Source organism: Theobroma cacao, chromosome 5 (assembly GCF_053813885.1).
Source record: "Theobroma cacao isolate CCN51 chromosome 5, ASM5381388v1, whole genome shotgun sequence".
NCBI lineage: Eukaryota > Viridiplantae > Streptophyta > Magnoliopsida > Malvales > Malvaceae > Theobroma > Theobroma cacao.
In genome coordinates, this window is record NC_142643.1 from 4,859,587 (window position 1) to 4,878,763 (window position 19,177).

Genomic DNA, 19,177 nt, shown 5'->3' on the forward strand with positions numbered 1-19,177 from the left:
AATCATAGAAATGTTGTCGTGCTTGAACTTATTTCTAAATTTTTTCTTCATGTGGTACCCGTATAAACCATGGTGCGCTTCTAGGTATGCATTTTGGATTGCTTTCTTAATGTCGAGATGTTGATCAGAAATGAACATAGTGTTTTCAAGACAACCAACTGCATCACGCACCTTGCTTAAAAATCACGTCCACGAATCTTCATCCTCAACATGGCCGATGTCAAACGTAACTGGATATACGCACTCGTTCACATCTTTGCATACAGCGACAAACAGAACACCCTTAAACATGCCTTTCAGATGTGTCGCATCAATTGCAACCGTATGACGCATTACATCCCTAAACTCCCGAATACAAGCCCGTATGCCTAGAAATAATATTTCAATCTTTTTGCCTCATCAGTAGCTACTGCAGTGACTGTGCCGAGATTTTCTTGTTCTAATATATAAAAATACGAGGGTAGTAGTTGAAATGACTCCTCCGGGGGACCAAAAACAAGCCTTTCCGCATACTCCTTTGCTTGCCAAGCCTTATCATACAGACATTCTAATCCCCATTGAACCTTCATCTCACCAATTATATCTTTAGGTCTCAATGCTACTCCATTAGCCTGAAGCTTGTGTGATATAAGTTTACCAATTATCTTCACACTCGCGATTGCAAATCGCCCTTACAAACCATCGACAGTACACGTGTGTACTTTGTGGAACGTCCAAACTTGCCAATATTCTCTTCTTTCAAGTAACTTCATTGCACACACACTGAACTTGCATGCCTTGTCCTTGCAACCAACCTCATAACGAGCTTTACATGACCTTCTTACTTTTATCCCAAACTGCTCTTTTAGAGCCAACATGTTCAAAGCTCGTTTCAACTCAGCCTTCGAGGAAAATATTCTTTTTTTGTATAAGCGATCATCGGCACATGTCGACTCCTCAGTTGTAATTGTTTAGAAGAAGAACCTTTCTGCACTTGGAATTACCCACGTACGAGATATCCCTACATTTCCCTTTTTCTGATAATTATCATGGAGCAATGTACTAGGAGAACGAATCCCGTTCTCATTAGCGATGGGGTTATTGCATATGGGGTCATCACACTGAACATTTCCAACATCAACACCTCCAACAGGTTCCATTTCACCTTCAACATTATTGCAAATTGGAATGTCACTGTCATAAAGCTAGTCCTCGGTTGAACTCTTATCATGCCATTCATCAAGCCCATCATCCGAATTGTCATCAAATCTATTTTCACCGGAAGGGAATAAATCCTTATTTCCCTCATTAGATGCAGTATTATCCTCGAGCGTCGCAATGTCACCCTCCAACATCGTAGTGTTGTCCTCAAGTGTCGTATTCTCATTTGAAAATGCCATTACACTCTGTACAGTTTCACCCGATCATTGCATTTGTTGGACACAAGTAACTAATTGGTTCGATGCACATCCTGATCAAAATCGTAATGTTGTGTGTCTACCGAGCTGTACAAACTCTTGTGCATATGTCAATTGCCATTATTGTGGGTTATGGACCGAATGTCGTGGTATATGTGAAGCATTGTATATCTCATTTTGATTGAGCTGATTACCATGTTGTTCAGCTTCTTCATGTGACATAACATTTGTTTGCCGTCTCTTAATGCTGACATACACAACCAGAACATTCTTCTGTTCTAGCAAAATTAATGCAACATTCTCATCGTACTTGATAATTGGCCGTGATAGCTCTCCGGGTGTACTGATCAATGCATGTAACTCAATCTCATCAATTTTTGAGTTTACCCTAACAACATCTTCAACTAGCTTCATTAATCCCACAAACAACAAATCACTTGTAACCCTCCGCATTCGTGACTCACCACCCTTGTCAATGCCATCCACCCACTGACCACTGTGTCTTAACATAAGTCGTACAATTGGAACCCCACTAAAATTTTGAAAGCAACAATAATTTGTCAATCATTTAACACATTACATGATATGCCGTGTTCTAGAATTTGTCAGTCATGTTGTAACACACCATGCATATAACATAAAATGTTGTAACATGCCGTGCATATAACGTTAAATGTTGTAACACGCCATGCAGATAACGTAAAGTGTTGTAACACGCCATGCATATAACGTAAAATGTTGTAACACGCCATGCATATAACATAAAATGTTGTAACACGCCAACACTGACACACTAATGACTATAATTACTGTGTCTTTACACGAACTGGCCTAAAACACCCATGGCATGTGACACATCAATCAGTGTAATTATTGACTAGTTACACGAACTACTTTAAAATAACCAATGTCGTGAGACGCTAAAATAACACTAATACATGTTATAGATGCATGGCGTGTAACAACTCTGGGCAATGTTTCTAATCCATGTTTTAATTTACACTAAATATTTTAAAAATTTAAGTGTTGCAGCAATAAACCCAATAACATACCTTGACGTCATCTCTGCTATAAGGTTTGTTAATCTACGACAATATGACCAGATGCCGAGAGATAGATCACAGCCTGGTGACGATGGTGCTCAACAGAGAGTTGACAGAGCTCATACAGTTCAGAGAGCTGAGAGAACTGATGACGATGGTGCTCAACAGAGAGTTGACAGAGTTCATACAGTTCAGAGAGCTGAGAGAACTGATGACGATGGTGCTCAACAGAGAGTTGATAGAGTTGAAACAGTTCAAAGAGTTGAGAGAGAAAGATGAGCGAGCTCAAACAACTGAGCATTTATTTATTTCTATTTTCTCTCTAGCGGGAGGGAGATATGGGGATCCTAATTTGATACGATGTTTTTAAGGGCATTTTGGTCTACTCATGCTTCTTTTTTGCTAGAAACAGATAACTTTATATGCGTGGTTATTTTTAAAATTACCTTATCAGGAGGTCCATTTCTCACAATTTCCTCCTTTTGAAATTCTATGTATTAAGATTTTCCTCCTTGTTAATCTACATTATTTTCATCAATCTCACCACATTATTGTTTTGGTTTCATCACTACCAATCCCATCATTGTATTTAATGGATTCAGTCTCTAACTTGCATGTTAACCATTATTGTATTTCTTAAAATATAAAATTACTTCTTCTAATCACTATTTAATTTTTGGGTTAAATACATTAACTTCTCTAAGTTTTGCTAATAATTCCACGTAGGTCCATTAGTTTCCAAAATGTATAGTCTGCTCCAAAAAATATTTTTCGCTAAACACATAAGTCCAACCATCAGTCAACCATTAATGTTTTCGTTAGTTTGATGATATAGTTATTTTTTTCAGATAATTTTATCTTTCATTAATTTTAAAAATTACCACATTATTTAAATTATAATTTTTCATTTTTAAAATTCCTTTCTCTCTTATTCAAAAAAAAAAAATCTCTCTACCTACCTCTTACTGGCCGGCCACCCCATGGCTGGATCTGATCAGAGAGCGTCAGATCCAACCAGTCAGATCTCACGCATGCGCTCTAAGGGAGCACAGATCGATGCCCCCGGATGCGTGGCCAAATCACACTCCCCATGGAGAGACGCTGTCAGATTTGATATTTCACGATCAAATCCGGTTGTGGGGTGGCCAGTCGATATGAGGGAGCGTTATTGGGCGGCTGGTGCGAAAAGAAAATAGTATAAAAAAGGGAGAAAGAAAAAGGGTACGTTAGACATTTTATATTTATCTGTTAATGCCGTTCATACATTTAGAACGGACTGTATATTTCAAAAATTAATGACTTGTATGGAATTATATGCAAAACTAAAGCAAGTTAATGTATTTTACCCTTAAATTTTTCTTGTTGTTATAGGCATATTTGCCTTTTATGAGCTAATATTTCGGATGTTCCAGGTCCCATAAGTTATTTTTATTTTTTATTTTTTGTTGATGCCCATTAAAATTTCATGATATGAGGTTCCTTTCAATTTATGGTCTTTTACTTACGTTTATGTCTACTTAAAATATAAGGATTTGTTCTTAAAATAATTTTTGAAAGTAGTGCTGATTTCAAATAAAACTTGTTTAAAGCTATTCATAAAACATTTTCGCATTTATCGGAAAATGATGAGCGGCTCATATAAAATCTTCCTGCAAAGGCGAGGCCATGTTAACAATGAATGATTATAACCATTGAGCGAAAAAAAAACAAAAAGGACGATTATAACTATCACATTATGCTGACAATTCGTTGGAAGTAGAACACAGCTCATGGGGAGAGTTTTTCACATCACGTGGGTTTTTTCTTCTCCGATTGATATGGATCTTTCAAAGCCAATGAAACAGAAAGAGATTTGGCCCATTATCCCTAGAAGGTCGAAACAGAGGGAAGAAAAATGGTGGAACTTTTTCTATTGCATAGACATAAAGGAATGTAGATGCGCAAATGGAAGAATTCGGTATTCCTTGTTTAAAATGAAAAATGAGCGTTGAGTTTGGTATTGAATTTGGTGTCTTTCGAAGTTCATTTTGTGACTTGTTTGGTTGAATAGATGTTTGAGAAGACAAGTTTTGCTGTCACGAATTTGACATTTCATGAACCAAAAATGAAGAAAAAAAAAAAAAAAAAAGGACATCTCCACCTCCTCCTCATGTCGTTTAATACAGATGGAAGAAATATCATCCAATGCGGTTTTTGTTTCGGCCTGTTGAATGATTATTCAAGTTTCGGAAGGGAAGGATTATTCAGCAACCGTAACATCACGTGGGCAATAAATTCTCATAAAATGATTGGTCCACCCATTTCATTGGCCAGTACTTAGGACTTTGCTTCGTCACCAAGTATGTTGACCATCCATTCCAATGCGTAACATTCCTAATCCTCAACTGTTGAAAACAAACAAAGGAAGACGAGAAAACGAGAAAGAGTGGGTAGACCCGAGTGACAAAAATATCTGGACCAAACAGTGGACCCCAACTGCTCCCTTCGGACCAATTAACCACACAACAAAGATCTGATACTGCAAAACCAGCCCTAGTAACTGCCAGGAAACTACCAGACTTAGGTCGGCGCTCCTTTCTTTCTCACATCTCAATTGTTGCAGCGATCAAGAACAAATGGCCTATAAAAATTCCGCGTCGAAATCAACATCAGTTAACTTTACCGTGGCCGTTGAAGAAAAAGGCGAACCAACCTCGTCCCCCCACCCCACCGCCTTCAAGATTTTTATCGTAACAGTTTGTCGGCATAAACCCTTAGAAAAACCCCTCCCACCCCATTTTTTTCTCTTTAAACCAAAACCCAAAGCTCTCTTTGTTTACCTCCAAAAATCAAATGAACCCAGAAGACGAAAAACGCTCCCCCAGTTCCCCTCCTAACCCACCCCAAACGTTGCCTTTCCCTTCTCCATTAGTGGAATTGGAGACCTTTTCAACATCAGCACCAGCTGAAAAGGAGTTTATCGGAGTGCCTAGGCCTTTGGAAATTCTTCAGGGGAATCCAGTCCCGCCTTTTCTGTCGAAAACGTTTGATTTAGTCGATGACACGTCCTTGGATCCGATCATCTCTTGGGGTCCGACGGGAGAGAGCTTTGTGGTTTGGGACCCGCTCGAGTTTTCCAGGCTGATACTTCCTCGGAATTTCAAGCACAATAATTTCTCCAGCTTTGTTCGTCAGCTTAATACTTATGTGGGTATTATTGCAATAACACAGCGTACAAAAAACCAAACAAAAAAAAAAAGAAAAATGTTTTTTTTTCCTCTTTTTTGCTTTCTTGTTTGGTTTTTATATGTATTTTTGTTTCAATTGTTTAAGGCTTAATCTGCAAATTGAATTCTGTAATTGCAGAAGCGGGATTTGTAAACATTATTGTAACATTGTAAATTATGAAAATGTTGTACATAATTTTGTAATTGAAAAAAGGGGTTAATGAAATTCATTGTTTTGATTTAAAGTGCTTTGAAAATTTTGTATACATATAATTTTTATGGTTTTGTTGTACAGGTAAATTGTGGCATTGAGCTGTTCATGTTATGTTCCCTTGAGCTTTTGTGCTCTAATGTGTTTATTTGTATTGAGATCTCTTGTAAAATTTATCTGTTGAATTGGATGTATGTTAAATTTTTGAATTCTTTTGAGTGTAAATGTAATTAAAATGGAGATTTTTAAAAGAATGATTAAGCTTGTTCGAGGTCAGCTTACTTCATTCTGCTGAATATCTGCTGGATATGGAAGTTAATTTTCAGCAGGTAGAAATTTGGGTTCTGGTGGAATATTTGTTTTTGTCCTATTTTGTTAGAACTTGAGTTTGCTTTCACAGTCTGTAATTGTCTAACAATTTCTTTTTTTTTTTTTTGAAGAGAGCTGATGTCATGACTCATGATAGCCAGATCATCTATATAGTGCAATCTGGCTCCTGATATCTGAAAATTGATGGCTTTAAATTCACTTATGTGAATCATAACCTTGATATTTTTGGTTTTCAGAACAATCCTGTTTTCCCCCATTCATTCTTGATACGTTTTGGATATTGTTTCAGGGGTTTCGTAAGATTGATACTGATAAGTGGGAATTTGCCAATGAAGCTTTTCAGCGAGGGAGGAGGCATCTTTTAAAGAACATTCAGAGGCGTAAGTCACCTCAATCACAACAGGTTGGTAACTACTTTGGAGCTTCTACTGAAGCTGGAAGGTCTGGATTGGAAGGTGAAATAGAAAGGTTAAGGAAGGAGAAGAGTGTGTTGATGCAGGAAGTAGTGGATCTGCAGCAGCACCACCAGGGTACAGCTCGAAATGTGGAAGTAGTGGGTCAGAGGCTTCAAGCGGCAGAAAAAAGGCAGAAGCAAATGGTTTCATTCTTAGTGAAGTTATTTCAGAATCCTGCTTTCTTAGCACGCCTTAAACAAAAGAAGGAACAGGGAGAATTTGGTTCTCCAAGGATGAGGAGGAAGTTTGTCAGGCACCAGCAGCTTGAACTGCTCAATTCAGAACCACCTGTTGAAGGGCAGCTTGTGGAGTACAAACCTGATTGGAGAAACCTTGCTATATCCTCTTCAGCCCCAGACTCAAATCCAATTTCTGTTGAACAATCTCCAGATTATCTACCTGAAGGTCTAGACGGAATTGATTTAGGTGCAGAATGCTTGCCATTTCAAATCGATAATGAAGTAGTTGTATCTGATGAGTTAGCAGTTGCACATGGATATATTAGAACCTCGGAGCTTGTTGGAGAGGGTACATCAGCCTTGGGAAGCAAAGATTCCCATATCAAAGGGAAGAACATAATAGGCTCAGAACAAGAGGTTATTCCAGGGTATTTAGTCTCTTTCCCAGAGGAATTAGTGAAGCATAAGAGCTCCTCAGAGTTCTCATCTTCTATTGGTGAAACTGTTGCTAAACATGAGGATATATGGAGCATGGGTTTTGATGTCACTGCTGGTATGTCTAGTTCTAGCAATGAGTTATGGGGTAATCTTGAAAGCTACGACATTCCTGAGTTGGGAGTGACTGGCGAGTTACCTGATGTCTGGGATCTGGGATTTGTACAAACAGCAGAGGATTCAGGCACTGATAAATGGCCAATTGAGGAATCTCCTTTTGATAATCCTGAGACTTAGAGTCGAGCTGGCCAGCCAGAAGATAATAGGTCTAAGAAGACTGATTAATAAAAGGGTTCATTTGCTTTGGCAGATGATGCCTTTGTGGATCATAATTATTTTCAGTTACTAGGATGAGGGTCTTTTGGACAATTGATTTATGAACATATTAATTGAATGCAGATTCTTTTTTCAAATATATATTATTAGCAGTACAGGTTTCTGTTCTTTTTATTGTTGAATTTTGATTGGGAAGCGTGGTAGCTTCTGTTATAAGCTAACTCTTGTGAATCGAATTTTTTCTGTTGCTGTGCCATATAAGGGGTTGCACTTGAAAATGCAGGTTTTCCCACTTAAAGATACGTTTGAGTTATGACACTGCAGGTTGAGTTGAAGTATTACGCATCCATATGGCTTGGTGGCATATTATTAATCCCCTATTTGGCAGGACTGGCATGTGAATGTCCGGTAAGAAATGACATCTTGATTATTGTTTTTCTGTGGTTGCATTATTGTCAGTCACTTGCATGACTTTAGAACTTGATTGACAATTTCACCATGGGTGTAGGGTTTGCTTCATTTGTTGGTTGTATATATGCTTTTAAACTGTCTGTAACTGGCCAGTTATGCGATTGTTATGACTGTTAGATAGATATCCTGAGTAACCTTGCATTTGTGTACATGGCATCTAATCTAGTGTATTTGAATAATTAGGCAAAGAATTCAGAAACCTCAGGAAGTAGTGTAATTCTCAGAGAAATTTGATGTGTACCTGGTCCTCGATATGTGTATCGGCAGATTGTAAATGTTAGGAAGGTTTTAATATTTTATTACTTTGCTTTCGGCTAATCAAAATGTTGAATTGTGTGCTTCCATTGGTGCTATCTATGCATGTTTGTTTTAGGAGTCATCACTTACGTAAAAATCCTCTACAAGTCATATCGTATTCCTATAGATGGAGGTTGTTGAGCTGCGATGAACAGGGTCAGAGGGATCAACTATTGATGAAGGATCTCCAGCAACATTCGCAACTGCTACAATTTTCTTGCTTTTATAAATTCTGTGCCAGATGTTGGGATTAAGAGTACCCATGGTCTGGTACAAGGGCTACCATATATATTTTTTTGTACTTTTTTGGTTTGGATAAGTGGTAGAAAGGCAACGGTTTCTTCCGTCAATAGCGAATTATTACAACCATTGCACTTCCCTCTGTACCGTGAATTTTCAGTAAGTTTCCTATGCATTTCTTTTGCCAAATATTCCTATGCGGTACAAGAAGCGAAATTGTACAAAAACTAATACAGTAGTTGGCTGCAGTTTTGCTACTGCCTAAAAGAAATGTAAAATAGAGGAAACTTTCACTCTCTATTTCAAAATTGAATGACTCATGAGCAAAATACTTTTGTTACAGCTTTTCTCTTCTTTTTTTTTTTTTTCAGAAAATGTAAGGTTGAACTAAATGTAACAATCCAACATAAACACCTAAACATATTTAATAGGTTACATGATTGAAACAGCGACGGGTGAAAATGTCGGCTTCCAATATCTACCCCATTCGTTACATTTGATTTCACTTCGGAGAACTGACGGCCCCAGAGCAAAAATTTGGCAGGCAACGAGTATAAGATAGGAAAGTTAAAGGCATAGCACACATCCGAAGGCTACTCAGACTCTTCCTTCTGCTTTTTTGAGGCATGCTCATTAGCCTCTTTCTTCTTAGCTTCACGGCGCTCTCTCTTCACACCCTTGGCTTTGTTCGGCAAAGCCATATCTCCAATCTATTAGCAACAAGTATCATTCAATTGAAAATTGGCCCAAAATTATGGAGAAAAAACATGTAAGATTGACATATTTAGCCTTAAACAATTGTTTTCTTACCTTCTGATCGGGAATATAGATCTTCCCAATTGTCCCTTGTACAGCATCTGTGCTAACATTTTTGATCTGTGAAGCAACAAAAAAAGTTCATTTAACTGAAACAACTCATTGTAAAGCAGGGTAGAGTTACTGGGCATATTCACTGTACCTTCTTCTTAGGTTGATCTTTAGCTGTTTTCATAGCTTCTTTCCTCAAGCCTTCATTTGGAAGGCGATGACGCCGAACCACCAAATCCATGGAGGGGCCTACTTCTACCAGTTCCATCCTTGGAACTACAGTGCCAGACTTTTTCAGCCGCAATGCACAATGTGAAAGGTATACCTTATTTGAAGATATTGCTGTACATACATAAGCACGGTCCAACCCAGCAAGATTTATATTCTCCACAACCTGCATTAATAGAAGAGATGTCCATATGAAAATTCTTTCTATAAATAGCAAAAAAATTAAGTGCAAAAAGCTGCAGACACACCTCTCCCCGCAAAAGATCGAGCAAAACTTCCTTCAAATGTTTCAGCTCATCTACATTCTCAAATCCTTCTCCAACAAAAGCAATGAAAGGCTTTGATCCCATCAGTGGAGCTAGCTTCTTGTCATAAGTGAATGATTCAATGGATTTAAAATTTTCAACCCCAACCTCTACAAGATCATAAATATGGTGATCATATGTTCGCCCTATAACAAGATTGTTGGGTCGCTTCTTTGAGTGTGAACCATACTGCATGCACAAGGAAAATAACCACAAAGATGATTACAAAACTGCTAGCATAAAATGTAATTATGTAAGTGGGAGGGCATATCCTTAACAATAGCAAAAGTAGTACACGGTCACTAACTTATACCCTTATCCCACTTTGCTCACTGGACTTCAATTTGTTCCCATTTGGTCACTAAACTTTTTAAATTGTACCCAATATGGTCACTTTAACAGATTCAGTTGAAATTAATGAAAAAAAAATGACATAGTAACCATTTAAGTAGTCATGTTATTAAAAAATCAATGAAAAGATATCCCCTTTTTTGTCTTTATCAGTTTCTTTATTTTTTCATTATTTTCTTAGATTTTTCCATTCTAACAAAACTAAGAAACAAAAATGATGAGAAAGAAAAATCGATCACAAAAGTTAACATGAACTTTTTTAAATGATGCAATTGCTTAACTAGAAATTATGTCATTATTTTGGATGAAATTACTTATGATGACCAGATTTGGCACACTTTAAAAAGTTCAGTGACCTAATTGGGATGAATTAAAATTCAGTAAGCAAAATTGGAAAACGGTAGAACTTTAGTTATCATCTATGAAATTTACTTGTAAACTCAATGAAAACAAGGAGGGATCATAAAAATATTTTCTCAAATGGCCACTACCAATTGAGCAATGAGAAGCATTGATGTTTTAAAATCTCAGCTCGAAACAAATGAGGAGTTAGACATACTTCATAACTAGGCTTAACAAGAAGGTAAAATCATGATGATCAATAGAGTCCTTCAAAATACTTCCTATACCAAGAACCAAATTTACCATTTCTCAAGCTAACATAATAAATTTATAACATCGGCTACTTTAAAAGAGCGTAAACCGTAGAAATCAACAGAAAAGAAAAAAAAATTGAAGCTGCGGGGTTTATTACTCACAACAAAAATGCTGCAATCAGTTTTGAGAGAAAAGAACTCCAACGAAGTTTCACCCCCACTTTCAAAAGGCCTTATATTATCATTCTTCCTTGTGTATCTCACAACTCCACCTTTCTTCAAATGGCAAATTTCACTCAACACAGCATTCAATATGCTGCTCGTCTTTGTACCCTGTAATATCAGCGTCTTCTTCCCTGTTTCAACCTGCCAAATACAATTCCAATAAGAACCCATTTTATACACGCACACACACACACATATGTTCATTAAAAATTTGACAGAAATTTTAAAAACACTTACAAGCTTTGGAGCGCGTTTTTCTAATTCCCTTTTGACTCTGCCTTTCTTGGGAGTTTTAATTCTCATCATGATTGCCTGCAACAATAAGGACGCAAATAAAGATAAAAACTTTTATTTGAAAAAACTTGGATTTAATATAAAATTTTAAACAACGGGGAGCGGAAGAACTGGTAACGCACAACAGAGTAAAGCGGAGGCAAAGAGATGTGGTGCTGGCTATGGGGATGCTAGGGTTTTTGCTTACAGTTAGGTTGTTGAAGTTGGGGTTTTAGATTTTTGTCGGTAAAAATATGGGCTTTTGATTGGGCTTTGTTGTGAGATTTATGCCCAATTGCTGGGTTGGGTTTGTGTTCTCTCTTTTAGTTTTAAGGGACGGCCAGCGGCCCAGCAGCGCTTACCAGACAATCCTATCCTTTTTCCGATCGTCCTCTCCATTATTGAAACGCCCGAACTTACCATCTAAGGTAAACATTTTAGCCTCCTAACTTTCAAAATTTACATCTAACCCTTGACACTCCCCTTTGATTTTCTCTGTTCGACATCGCTCCCTCTCTCGCTTCACTCTCTGTCCCCTCACCCCCTCTCACTCTAAAAATCCTCCCATCCAATCAATCCTTAATTCCCTCTCTTTCGTTGTCTTTTGATCGGAAACTCTCAGCTCCATCTTTACAGATTAAATTAAAATTCTTTTTCTGTACATCATTAGAATTAGGGTTTTATTCTTTGCTATCCTTGTACAATAGGGTTTTTCATGTTTTTAATTTTCGATTTAGATTTCTTTTTGTATTCTTTCAGTTCTTTTTTCTTTTAATATTTTGGATTTGATGTAAATGAAAAAAAAAACGAGTGGTTACTGGTTATTGATTTAGGGATTTAGGAATTTAGGGTTTTGATTTGCTTATATGTTAATCAATATGGAGAATCAGCGTAGATCATTTGATAGATCAAGAGAACTCGGTTTAAAAAAACCGCGGTTAACCGAAGACCTCGCTCCAAACCCTAACGGTCGGCCCTTTCCCCAACGGCCGAACCCAGTTGGTGCCGCCTCTGCTTTAAGATTCCGGTCCACTGATTCCGAGACCGGTGATTTGAGCCGCGGCGGCGGAGCTTACGAGCCACAACCAGTGCCACATCAGCAACAACAGCAGCAGCACCAAGAGTTAGTTAGCCAGTACAAGACGGCGTTAGCTGAGCTGACTTTTAACTCAAAACCGATTATAACTAACTTGACGATAATCGCTGGTGAGAATCTTCACGCCGCCAAGGCGATTGCTTCTACTGTCTGCGCCAACATTCTTGAGGTGAACTCAGTTTTAGCTGTGCCTTATGCGTTAAAAGTTTTACCTTTTGTTTGAAATTAAATTGTACATCGAAATAAATTTCTGTGCTTCTATACTGTGGGAAGAAAAAAAGGAAAAAGAGAAGAGGAAAAGATAAGTTGGATTGTAAGTGTAAATTGGATTAATGGATTCCTTTTTGTTTTGCAGTAATCAATATGTGTCTTCAGTGTGGATTTGTTAAAATGTTTTGTATAGTTGTTTTGAGTTCAGATTTTATATTACCGTATCAGGTGGTGAGAGTACAATGATGATGGTAAACTGTTGGGTGAATCTTTCTAATTAACAACCGCAGTGTGAGAGATGCTAATGATGTGATGCGATTGCCTCCTCTATAGTCTACACAATTACAACCTAAGGCCTTGCTGCCTGCAAATTTAATGGTTTCTTGGATGTGCATGCTAATATTTCGTGGACCTAATATGTTTCTAAATGCCCCACAATTTGTAAACAGCCAGCTACTTGATCATAGAGATGGGAAAGTTTTTACAATAATGAAAGGTCAAGAGAGCCAATATCTTCTGAATTTTACAATTTCATGGGAAATGAATTGTGTTGGGTTTGGAATCTGATAAAGCCATTATACATTTGCAGTTTGGTTTTTTCCATTATACATTTGCAGTTGGGTTTTTCAACAGCAATATCCTTGTATGCTGTTCCTTTTTTGTTCATCTCTATTTCCTTTTTACCTTATTAAGTGAGTGTAGCACTTTCCCACTTACTTGTAATTATCTCTTCCTAGCAATTCTTTTGTTATGCTCAAATCACATTTGGATGCTGAGATGAAGAAATAGAATTACAAATGTTAAGGCCACGTTAAGTGCTTTAGCTGAGTTTGTTGTTGTTTCCTGCACTCATGGGTTTCCCATCGGCAAATGGTGAAGATCAGCTTTCCAAGATTAAATGGTGCCTCAGATGTGAATTACTTGGATCTAAAAGAATGCATACTCTGAGATGGAGCTAATCTAAAAGTCTGCAACCAGATAGAAAGTGAAGAAAGACAAGGGAAGAAGATGAAATTGTAAACAGATATGACAAAGTCAGGTTCTAAGGGAAGCGCAATTGAACACTTAGGCTGATGAAGTTAAAAGGCTGCTATTTTTGGTAGCAAGGATGCATTCGAAAACTTTGTTTACTGATGGAAAATCTTCACAGTGAAACCTTTTTCTTGATTATGAGGAGAATGAAAGATTTGGTTCATTTTATTTTTTCTGTTTGCAATCCATATCCCTCCTTTACCTTGCTGTCTTTTCATTACAACATTGCTGGTATTATGGATGTGGTTAATATTTTGAAGAAGAATTAGTCCAATGAAGGTGTACTTTTGTGGTTTGAGAGCTGATAAAAAAAATGACTTTGCAGGTTCCCAGTGACCAAAAGCTGCCATCACTTTATCTTTTAGACAGTATTGTAAAGAATATTGGGAGAGATTACATTAAATATTTCGCTGCCAGGTTACCTGAGGTTAGATTTTCATTCTTTTTCTGGCTCCATCGTCGCTTTGTGTGAAAAACTGCAGAAGACTATTTGACCAATGAAATGCTTATCATTTAACATATATATCCTTCCTTGCCACATTTATGTGCTCAAAGTCTCAAACTCTTTCAAATGCTGAAAAGTTCTTTTTGTTTATCTAGAATGTGTTGATGCTCACGTTGCAAGTGTAATAATTCTACCAATTTGACTGCTGGTTTTAGGTGTTCTGCAAAGCATATAGACAAGTTGATCCTCCTGTGCATCAGAGTATGCGTCATCTTTTTGGAACATGGAAAGGGGTATTCCCCCCTCAGCCTCTCCAAATGATTGAAAAGGAACTTGGATTTGCTCCTATGATAAATGGTTCATCTTCAGGAACCACAACATCTAGACCTGATCCACTGTCACAGCGTCCACCACATAGCATTCATGTAAATCCGAAGTATCTAGAGAAACAGCGTCTTCAACAGTCAAGCAGGGTAAATTCTAGAGTCTTCTTTTCCTTTTTTGATATGCTATCCATTGGATTTTATACAGTATATTTGTGAAGCATTTATGGAGGTTGGAGGTCTGCTCGTGTTTAAGAAGTGCGCATTTTAAATGCTTTTTCTCAATCGTTTTTTATTTTTTTTTATTTCACCTTCAATCATTTAGGATTTATATCCAAAATTGAGAATTTCTCTATATCAGTCCTTTGTAGTTCTTTAAATGGAAGCATCTATGTCAATGCCACCGTTGCCAAGTTTTTTCTTCCTTCTCATCATCGACTTCATACATCTATCTGTGTGAAGTGATAAATTCAGATCTTAATGCTTGTATTATAAGGGCTTTTCTGTTGATTTGGTTTTATGTGTTGAAGGTAAAAGGTATGGTCAATGATATGACTGAGACAATGTCCAGTTCAAAGGAGGATTCTGAGAGGCCAGATAGAGCAGCCATTACAGCTGGGCGGCCATATGTAGATCCTTCTGTTAAAATGAATGTATGTGAAGCATTTTAAATTTTGTTATAATCTGTTCATCTATTTTCACTCTGTGCTGATATTTTAAAATTGTCAGAACATTCAGCGTTCTCATAGAGACATGTTTAACGAGCCTGTTCGTGAGAAGAACATTGGTGCTACATTTGGTGATTATGACTATGGCTCTGATCTTTTACAGACTCCTGGCATGGGAGTTGGAAGAACTGGTGGGAAGGTTACTGATCAAGGGAATGATAGGCCTTGGTATGGAGCTACAAGCAGTGTTACTGAGATGATTTCCAGCCAAAGGAATGGTTTTAATATTAAGCATGGATCTCAAAATTACTCAGCATCCAAATCTGTGAATGCTGATCCTCGTTTACAGGCAACTAAGAACATTGCTGGTAGAAGCAGTAGTGGATTGTCTAGCAGCTGGAAAAACTCTGAGGAAGAAGAGTTTATGTGGGAGATGCACTCTAGATTGTCAGAACATGATGCAGCCAATATCTCTAATAACTCGAGGAAAGATCACTGGACTCCTGATGTTTCAGAAAAGTTGGTAAGCTTGCAAGAAAAGGACTTTGGATTAAATTTTATTAATAATTTTATTGGCTGGAAACATTTCCATTATGTATGTTTACACTCTTTAGTCTTTTGGTACCCTATACTGTTTACATCTTGTGTGAGGTATACGTCTAGGACTTAAGATTAACTGCAGTCATCAATATGTATATGAAAATGTAAATATAATAATGCATTATTGGAGTCGGGTTTTGTTAATTGGCAGAGGAATGTTATGGTTGTTTTCATTGTTCATCTTTTTTCTTTTCTAGTTTTCTTCATTTCATTGCTCTAGGTGTTTATTTTCTGGAGTAATTATCTGGGTTACGTTCTCAATGGCAGGATTTTGAAACTCAGCTCCGCAAAGCACAAAGTGTTCATGATGTGGGGTCAAGGTTTGATAGAGAAAGAGAAACTACTGCTGATTCATTATCCACTGAGCAGAAGGACAAAACTTCTTATGGGCGCAGGATTTCATCTGCATGGCCATTGCTAGAGTCAAATAAAACAGATGGATTGCCCACTAATAATTTGGGCCATTCTGAGAGCTATTCTGCCACTATTGGTGGGTTGCCTACAGGTGCAAGTTCTTCCCTGGCCAGGATAGGAATGCGACCACAAAAGATTTTGGCAAATGTAGCATCAGGATCCACTAGTACTTTAGGACAGCAGCGTTTTCAGCCCCTGGGAACTGCATCACCACCTGAACAGTCTCCTATGCGCCAGCATTCACCTTCACCGTCATTTCCTGGACGCCATCCCCATCAACAGTTACAGAAATTGGCCGAGCAAGACTATCCACAAGCTCATTCCCTGCCTCGTACTGATCCAAAACCATCCCATTTTTCTGGAAAGTTGAATGTTGGGTCTCATAAACACTCTTCTCAGGCTTCATCTGCTTTGATTTCTTCATATCAACCAAGCTGTCATTATCCCTTTGGACAACCACCACAACCAGACTCTGTGCAGGCTGAACCTTCTAGTCAGACTCAGAAGCCACTTCCGTCTCAGATCTCCAAAGTAGGAGCAGCCTCAACACTGGGAATTGCATCAGAGCAAGCCAATCCACTTGCTATTGGAACTTCAGAACTGTCAAGTACAAGTAGTCTCTTGGCTGCTGTCATGAAGAGTGGAATCCTCTCCAGCAATTCATTTACTGGCAGCCTTCCAAATAAGATTTCTCAAGATGTGGGGCAAATACCATCGCAGCCTCCTCTTCCAAATGGGCCTCCGCCTGCTGTTTTCACATCCTCTGGCCTGAGGGTTGATTCTGGGACTTCATCAGGTTCTGCTTCCCACGATGCATTAGCAGCAACTACAAATAGTTCTCAGGGAAAAGTAGAACAGCCACCACTGCCTCCTGGGCCACCACCACCTGCTCTTGTTAGTAATGCCCCCGCACAAACATCAGATGCAGAAAGCAAGGCTTCAAACCCAATATCCAACCTTTTGAGCTCATTAGTTGCAAAAGGTTTGATATCTGCATCAAAGAAGGATGCTTCATCTCTCTTGTCTCATCAGATACCAACTCAAATGCAGGAGAGCCTGGGAATGGAGAGGCCTACTCAAATGCAGGAGAGCTTGGGAATGGAGAGGCATACTCAAATGCAGAAGGAGAGCCTGGGAATGGAGATGCCAACTGAATCACCGAACCAGAGCTCAGGCATTTCTACCAGTAGCCCTTTGCCAGCTTCTTCCATTCCAAGTTCATCGGATGATCCTAGTTCCTCCACCATGGATGAGGTATCATTTGCTGAACCTGCTACAAAAAGTTCAGTTGCCTTACATCAGTCCGCTGCAATGGAAGAAGAAAACCTTATAGGATTAGAATTCAGGCCAGATGTAATCAGAGAATTTCATTCATCTGTGATCAGTAAATTATTGGATGACCTTCCACATTGTTGCAGCTTATGTGGTCTTCGACTTAAACTTCAGGAACGGCTTGATAGACACTTAGAGTGCCATGCCATGAAAAAGACTGAATCAGAAGGTTCTAATAGGGCTTTGAGGGGATGGTATGCTAGGTCAGATGATTGGATTGGTGGAAAGCCAGGGCAATTTGCATTTGAATCAACTGGTTCTGTGAACCAGTTGGAAAAGACGACAGCAAAGAGTGAGCTTATGGTTCCTGCTGACGAAAATCAGTATGCATGCATGTTATGTGGTGAGTTATTTGAAGATTATTTCTGCCAGATCAGGGGAGAATGGATGTTTAAGGGAGCAGTATACTTGACTATCCCATCAAAGGATGGTGAGGTAGGAACTACAAATGGGAGTGCAGGCAATGGTCCTATTGTGCATGCAAATTGTATATCAGAAAGTTCAGTTCATGACTTGGGACTGGCTGGTGGTGTTAAATTGGTAAGGTCTTTTGTCTTTTAACATGGTTACCATTTGTTAACATGCTTACCATACTTTTTTATTAGTTAAAATGTTTCTGCTCTATTTGATTCATTTTTCCCTATGTTTTTGTCACCTGATTGTCAGTGTCACTTCTTGTTAGGAAAATGAAGAATAACACTTTAAGGTGAAAAATCGAGCCATCACTTGCTGTGCCATTATGAGAACCTGATGAAAGAATCCAGGTTTACTTTTCCATAGCTTAAATGTTTAATGGCACTTGTATGCTAATTTTGTTGTGCCTTAGAAAGGTGCCGAGAGTATCACTAGTTGTTTTTGCTCGCATTTTTTCCTTATGTTTTTTTTTCTTCTTTTCGAAGGTCATAGCCTGATAGAAGTACATATAAATACCAGATAGTTTTTGCCTTAATTTTCATCACTAATGGGTTTAATGTGTTGCGTTATATTTTGTGTTTTTGACTTCACTGGAGCGGATTTGAAATTGATAAAGGAGAAGGCAATCAGACCATGTTGATTCAGCTTCGAAATTGGCTGTTGGCAAGAGCCTGTTTAACATTGAATGTAAAGAAGGCTTCGAAAGAAAAAGAAAGTGAAGAAGAAGAAACAGATCTTTTCTGGTTTATTGTTGTTCCAATTTTTCTCCTTTTTATCAATTTTGACCTCCTGTTTTAGGAGCTGTGGTTTTTGACCTTGTTAGTTGTGAGCATTGTTCCTCAAGTTGCATTACTTTTAAAGATCATGATTTCCTGTTGACTGGCCAGAGGACAAAATTTTGGAATCTGGTGGCTTCTTATTAGGCTCATGCTAAGCAGTTTTATTGGGTTCATGCTAAAGCAGTTTTATTAGGCTCATGCTACTCCTAATAAGACTTTTAACTTTGCAGTATGTGTTGAGGCACATGACGTATATTTTTGAACGAATTATGTGAAAGAGTAAGGACGGCAATATCCTTTTAACTTGTAAATATATTATCTGAATTTGCAATAATTGATAATGATAAATGAAGCTTAGTAAATATTGGTTGAGTAGGTAAAAAAGGGAATTAATGGGAAATTATTTTGCTTCGTCAAATGAGAAGTGGAACTTGCTTATTTGATCGCTGCTTATTTGCCGTACAACTTGGAAGGCCAGT

The 19,177-nt window shown here is 38.1% G+C and overlaps 3 protein-coding genes across 4 annotated transcripts; 2 read left to right on the plus strand and 1 right to left on the minus strand.

Moving 5' to 3' along the window:
- The first annotated feature begins 4,873 nt into the window (after nucleotides 1-4,873).
- On the plus strand, nucleotides 4,874-7,731 carry HSFA3 (heat shock transcription factor A3). Its single transcript, XM_007027556.3, is given in 2 exon segments — nucleotides 4,874-5,626; nucleotides 6,477-7,731. Coding segments are annotated over 2 exon segments (1,479 nt in total). The 5' UTR covers nucleotides 4,874-5,272; the 3' UTR covers nucleotides 7,602-7,731.
- A 1,147-nt stretch (nucleotides 7,732-8,878) lies between these two features.
- Nucleotides 8,879-11,635, minus strand: LOC18598157 (Ribosomal RNA processing Brix domain protein). Its single transcript, XM_007027557.3, has 7 exons — nucleotides 11,529-11,635; nucleotides 11,350-11,424; nucleotides 11,050-11,253; nucleotides 9,884-10,129; nucleotides 9,559-9,801; nucleotides 9,411-9,476; nucleotides 8,879-9,310 (listed from the first exon to the last, which is right to left on the minus strand). The coding sequence occupies exons 2-7, from the start codon at nucleotides 11,416-11,418 to the stop codon at nucleotides 9,194-9,196; spliced, it is 945 nt and encodes a 314-aa protein (XP_007027619.1). The 5' UTR covers nucleotides 11,419-11,424; nucleotides 11,529-11,635; the 3' UTR covers nucleotides 8,879-9,193.
- A 161-nt stretch (nucleotides 11,636-11,796) lies between these two features.
- LOC18598158 (pre-mRNA cleavage complex 2 Pcf11-like protein) lies at nucleotides 11,797-18,930 on the plus strand. 2 transcript variants are annotated; one of them, XM_007027558.3, is made up of 7 exons: nucleotides 11,797-12,650; nucleotides 14,049-14,150; nucleotides 14,384-14,641; nucleotides 15,022-15,144; nucleotides 15,221-15,682; nucleotides 16,027-18,045; nucleotides 18,188-18,930. In XM_007027558.3, the coding sequence occupies exons 1-7, from the start codon at nucleotides 12,252-12,254 to the stop codon at nucleotides 18,200-18,202; spliced, it is 3,378 nt and encodes a 1,125-aa protein (XP_007027620.3). In that variant the 5' UTR covers nucleotides 11,797-12,251; the 3' UTR covers nucleotides 18,203-18,930. The 2 variants fall into 2 exon arrangements, with proteins under 2 accessions (XP_007027620.3, XP_007027621.3); XM_007027559.3 differs by having other exon boundaries at nucleotides 15,323-15,682.
- Nucleotides 18,931-19,177: the final 247 nt, after the last annotated feature.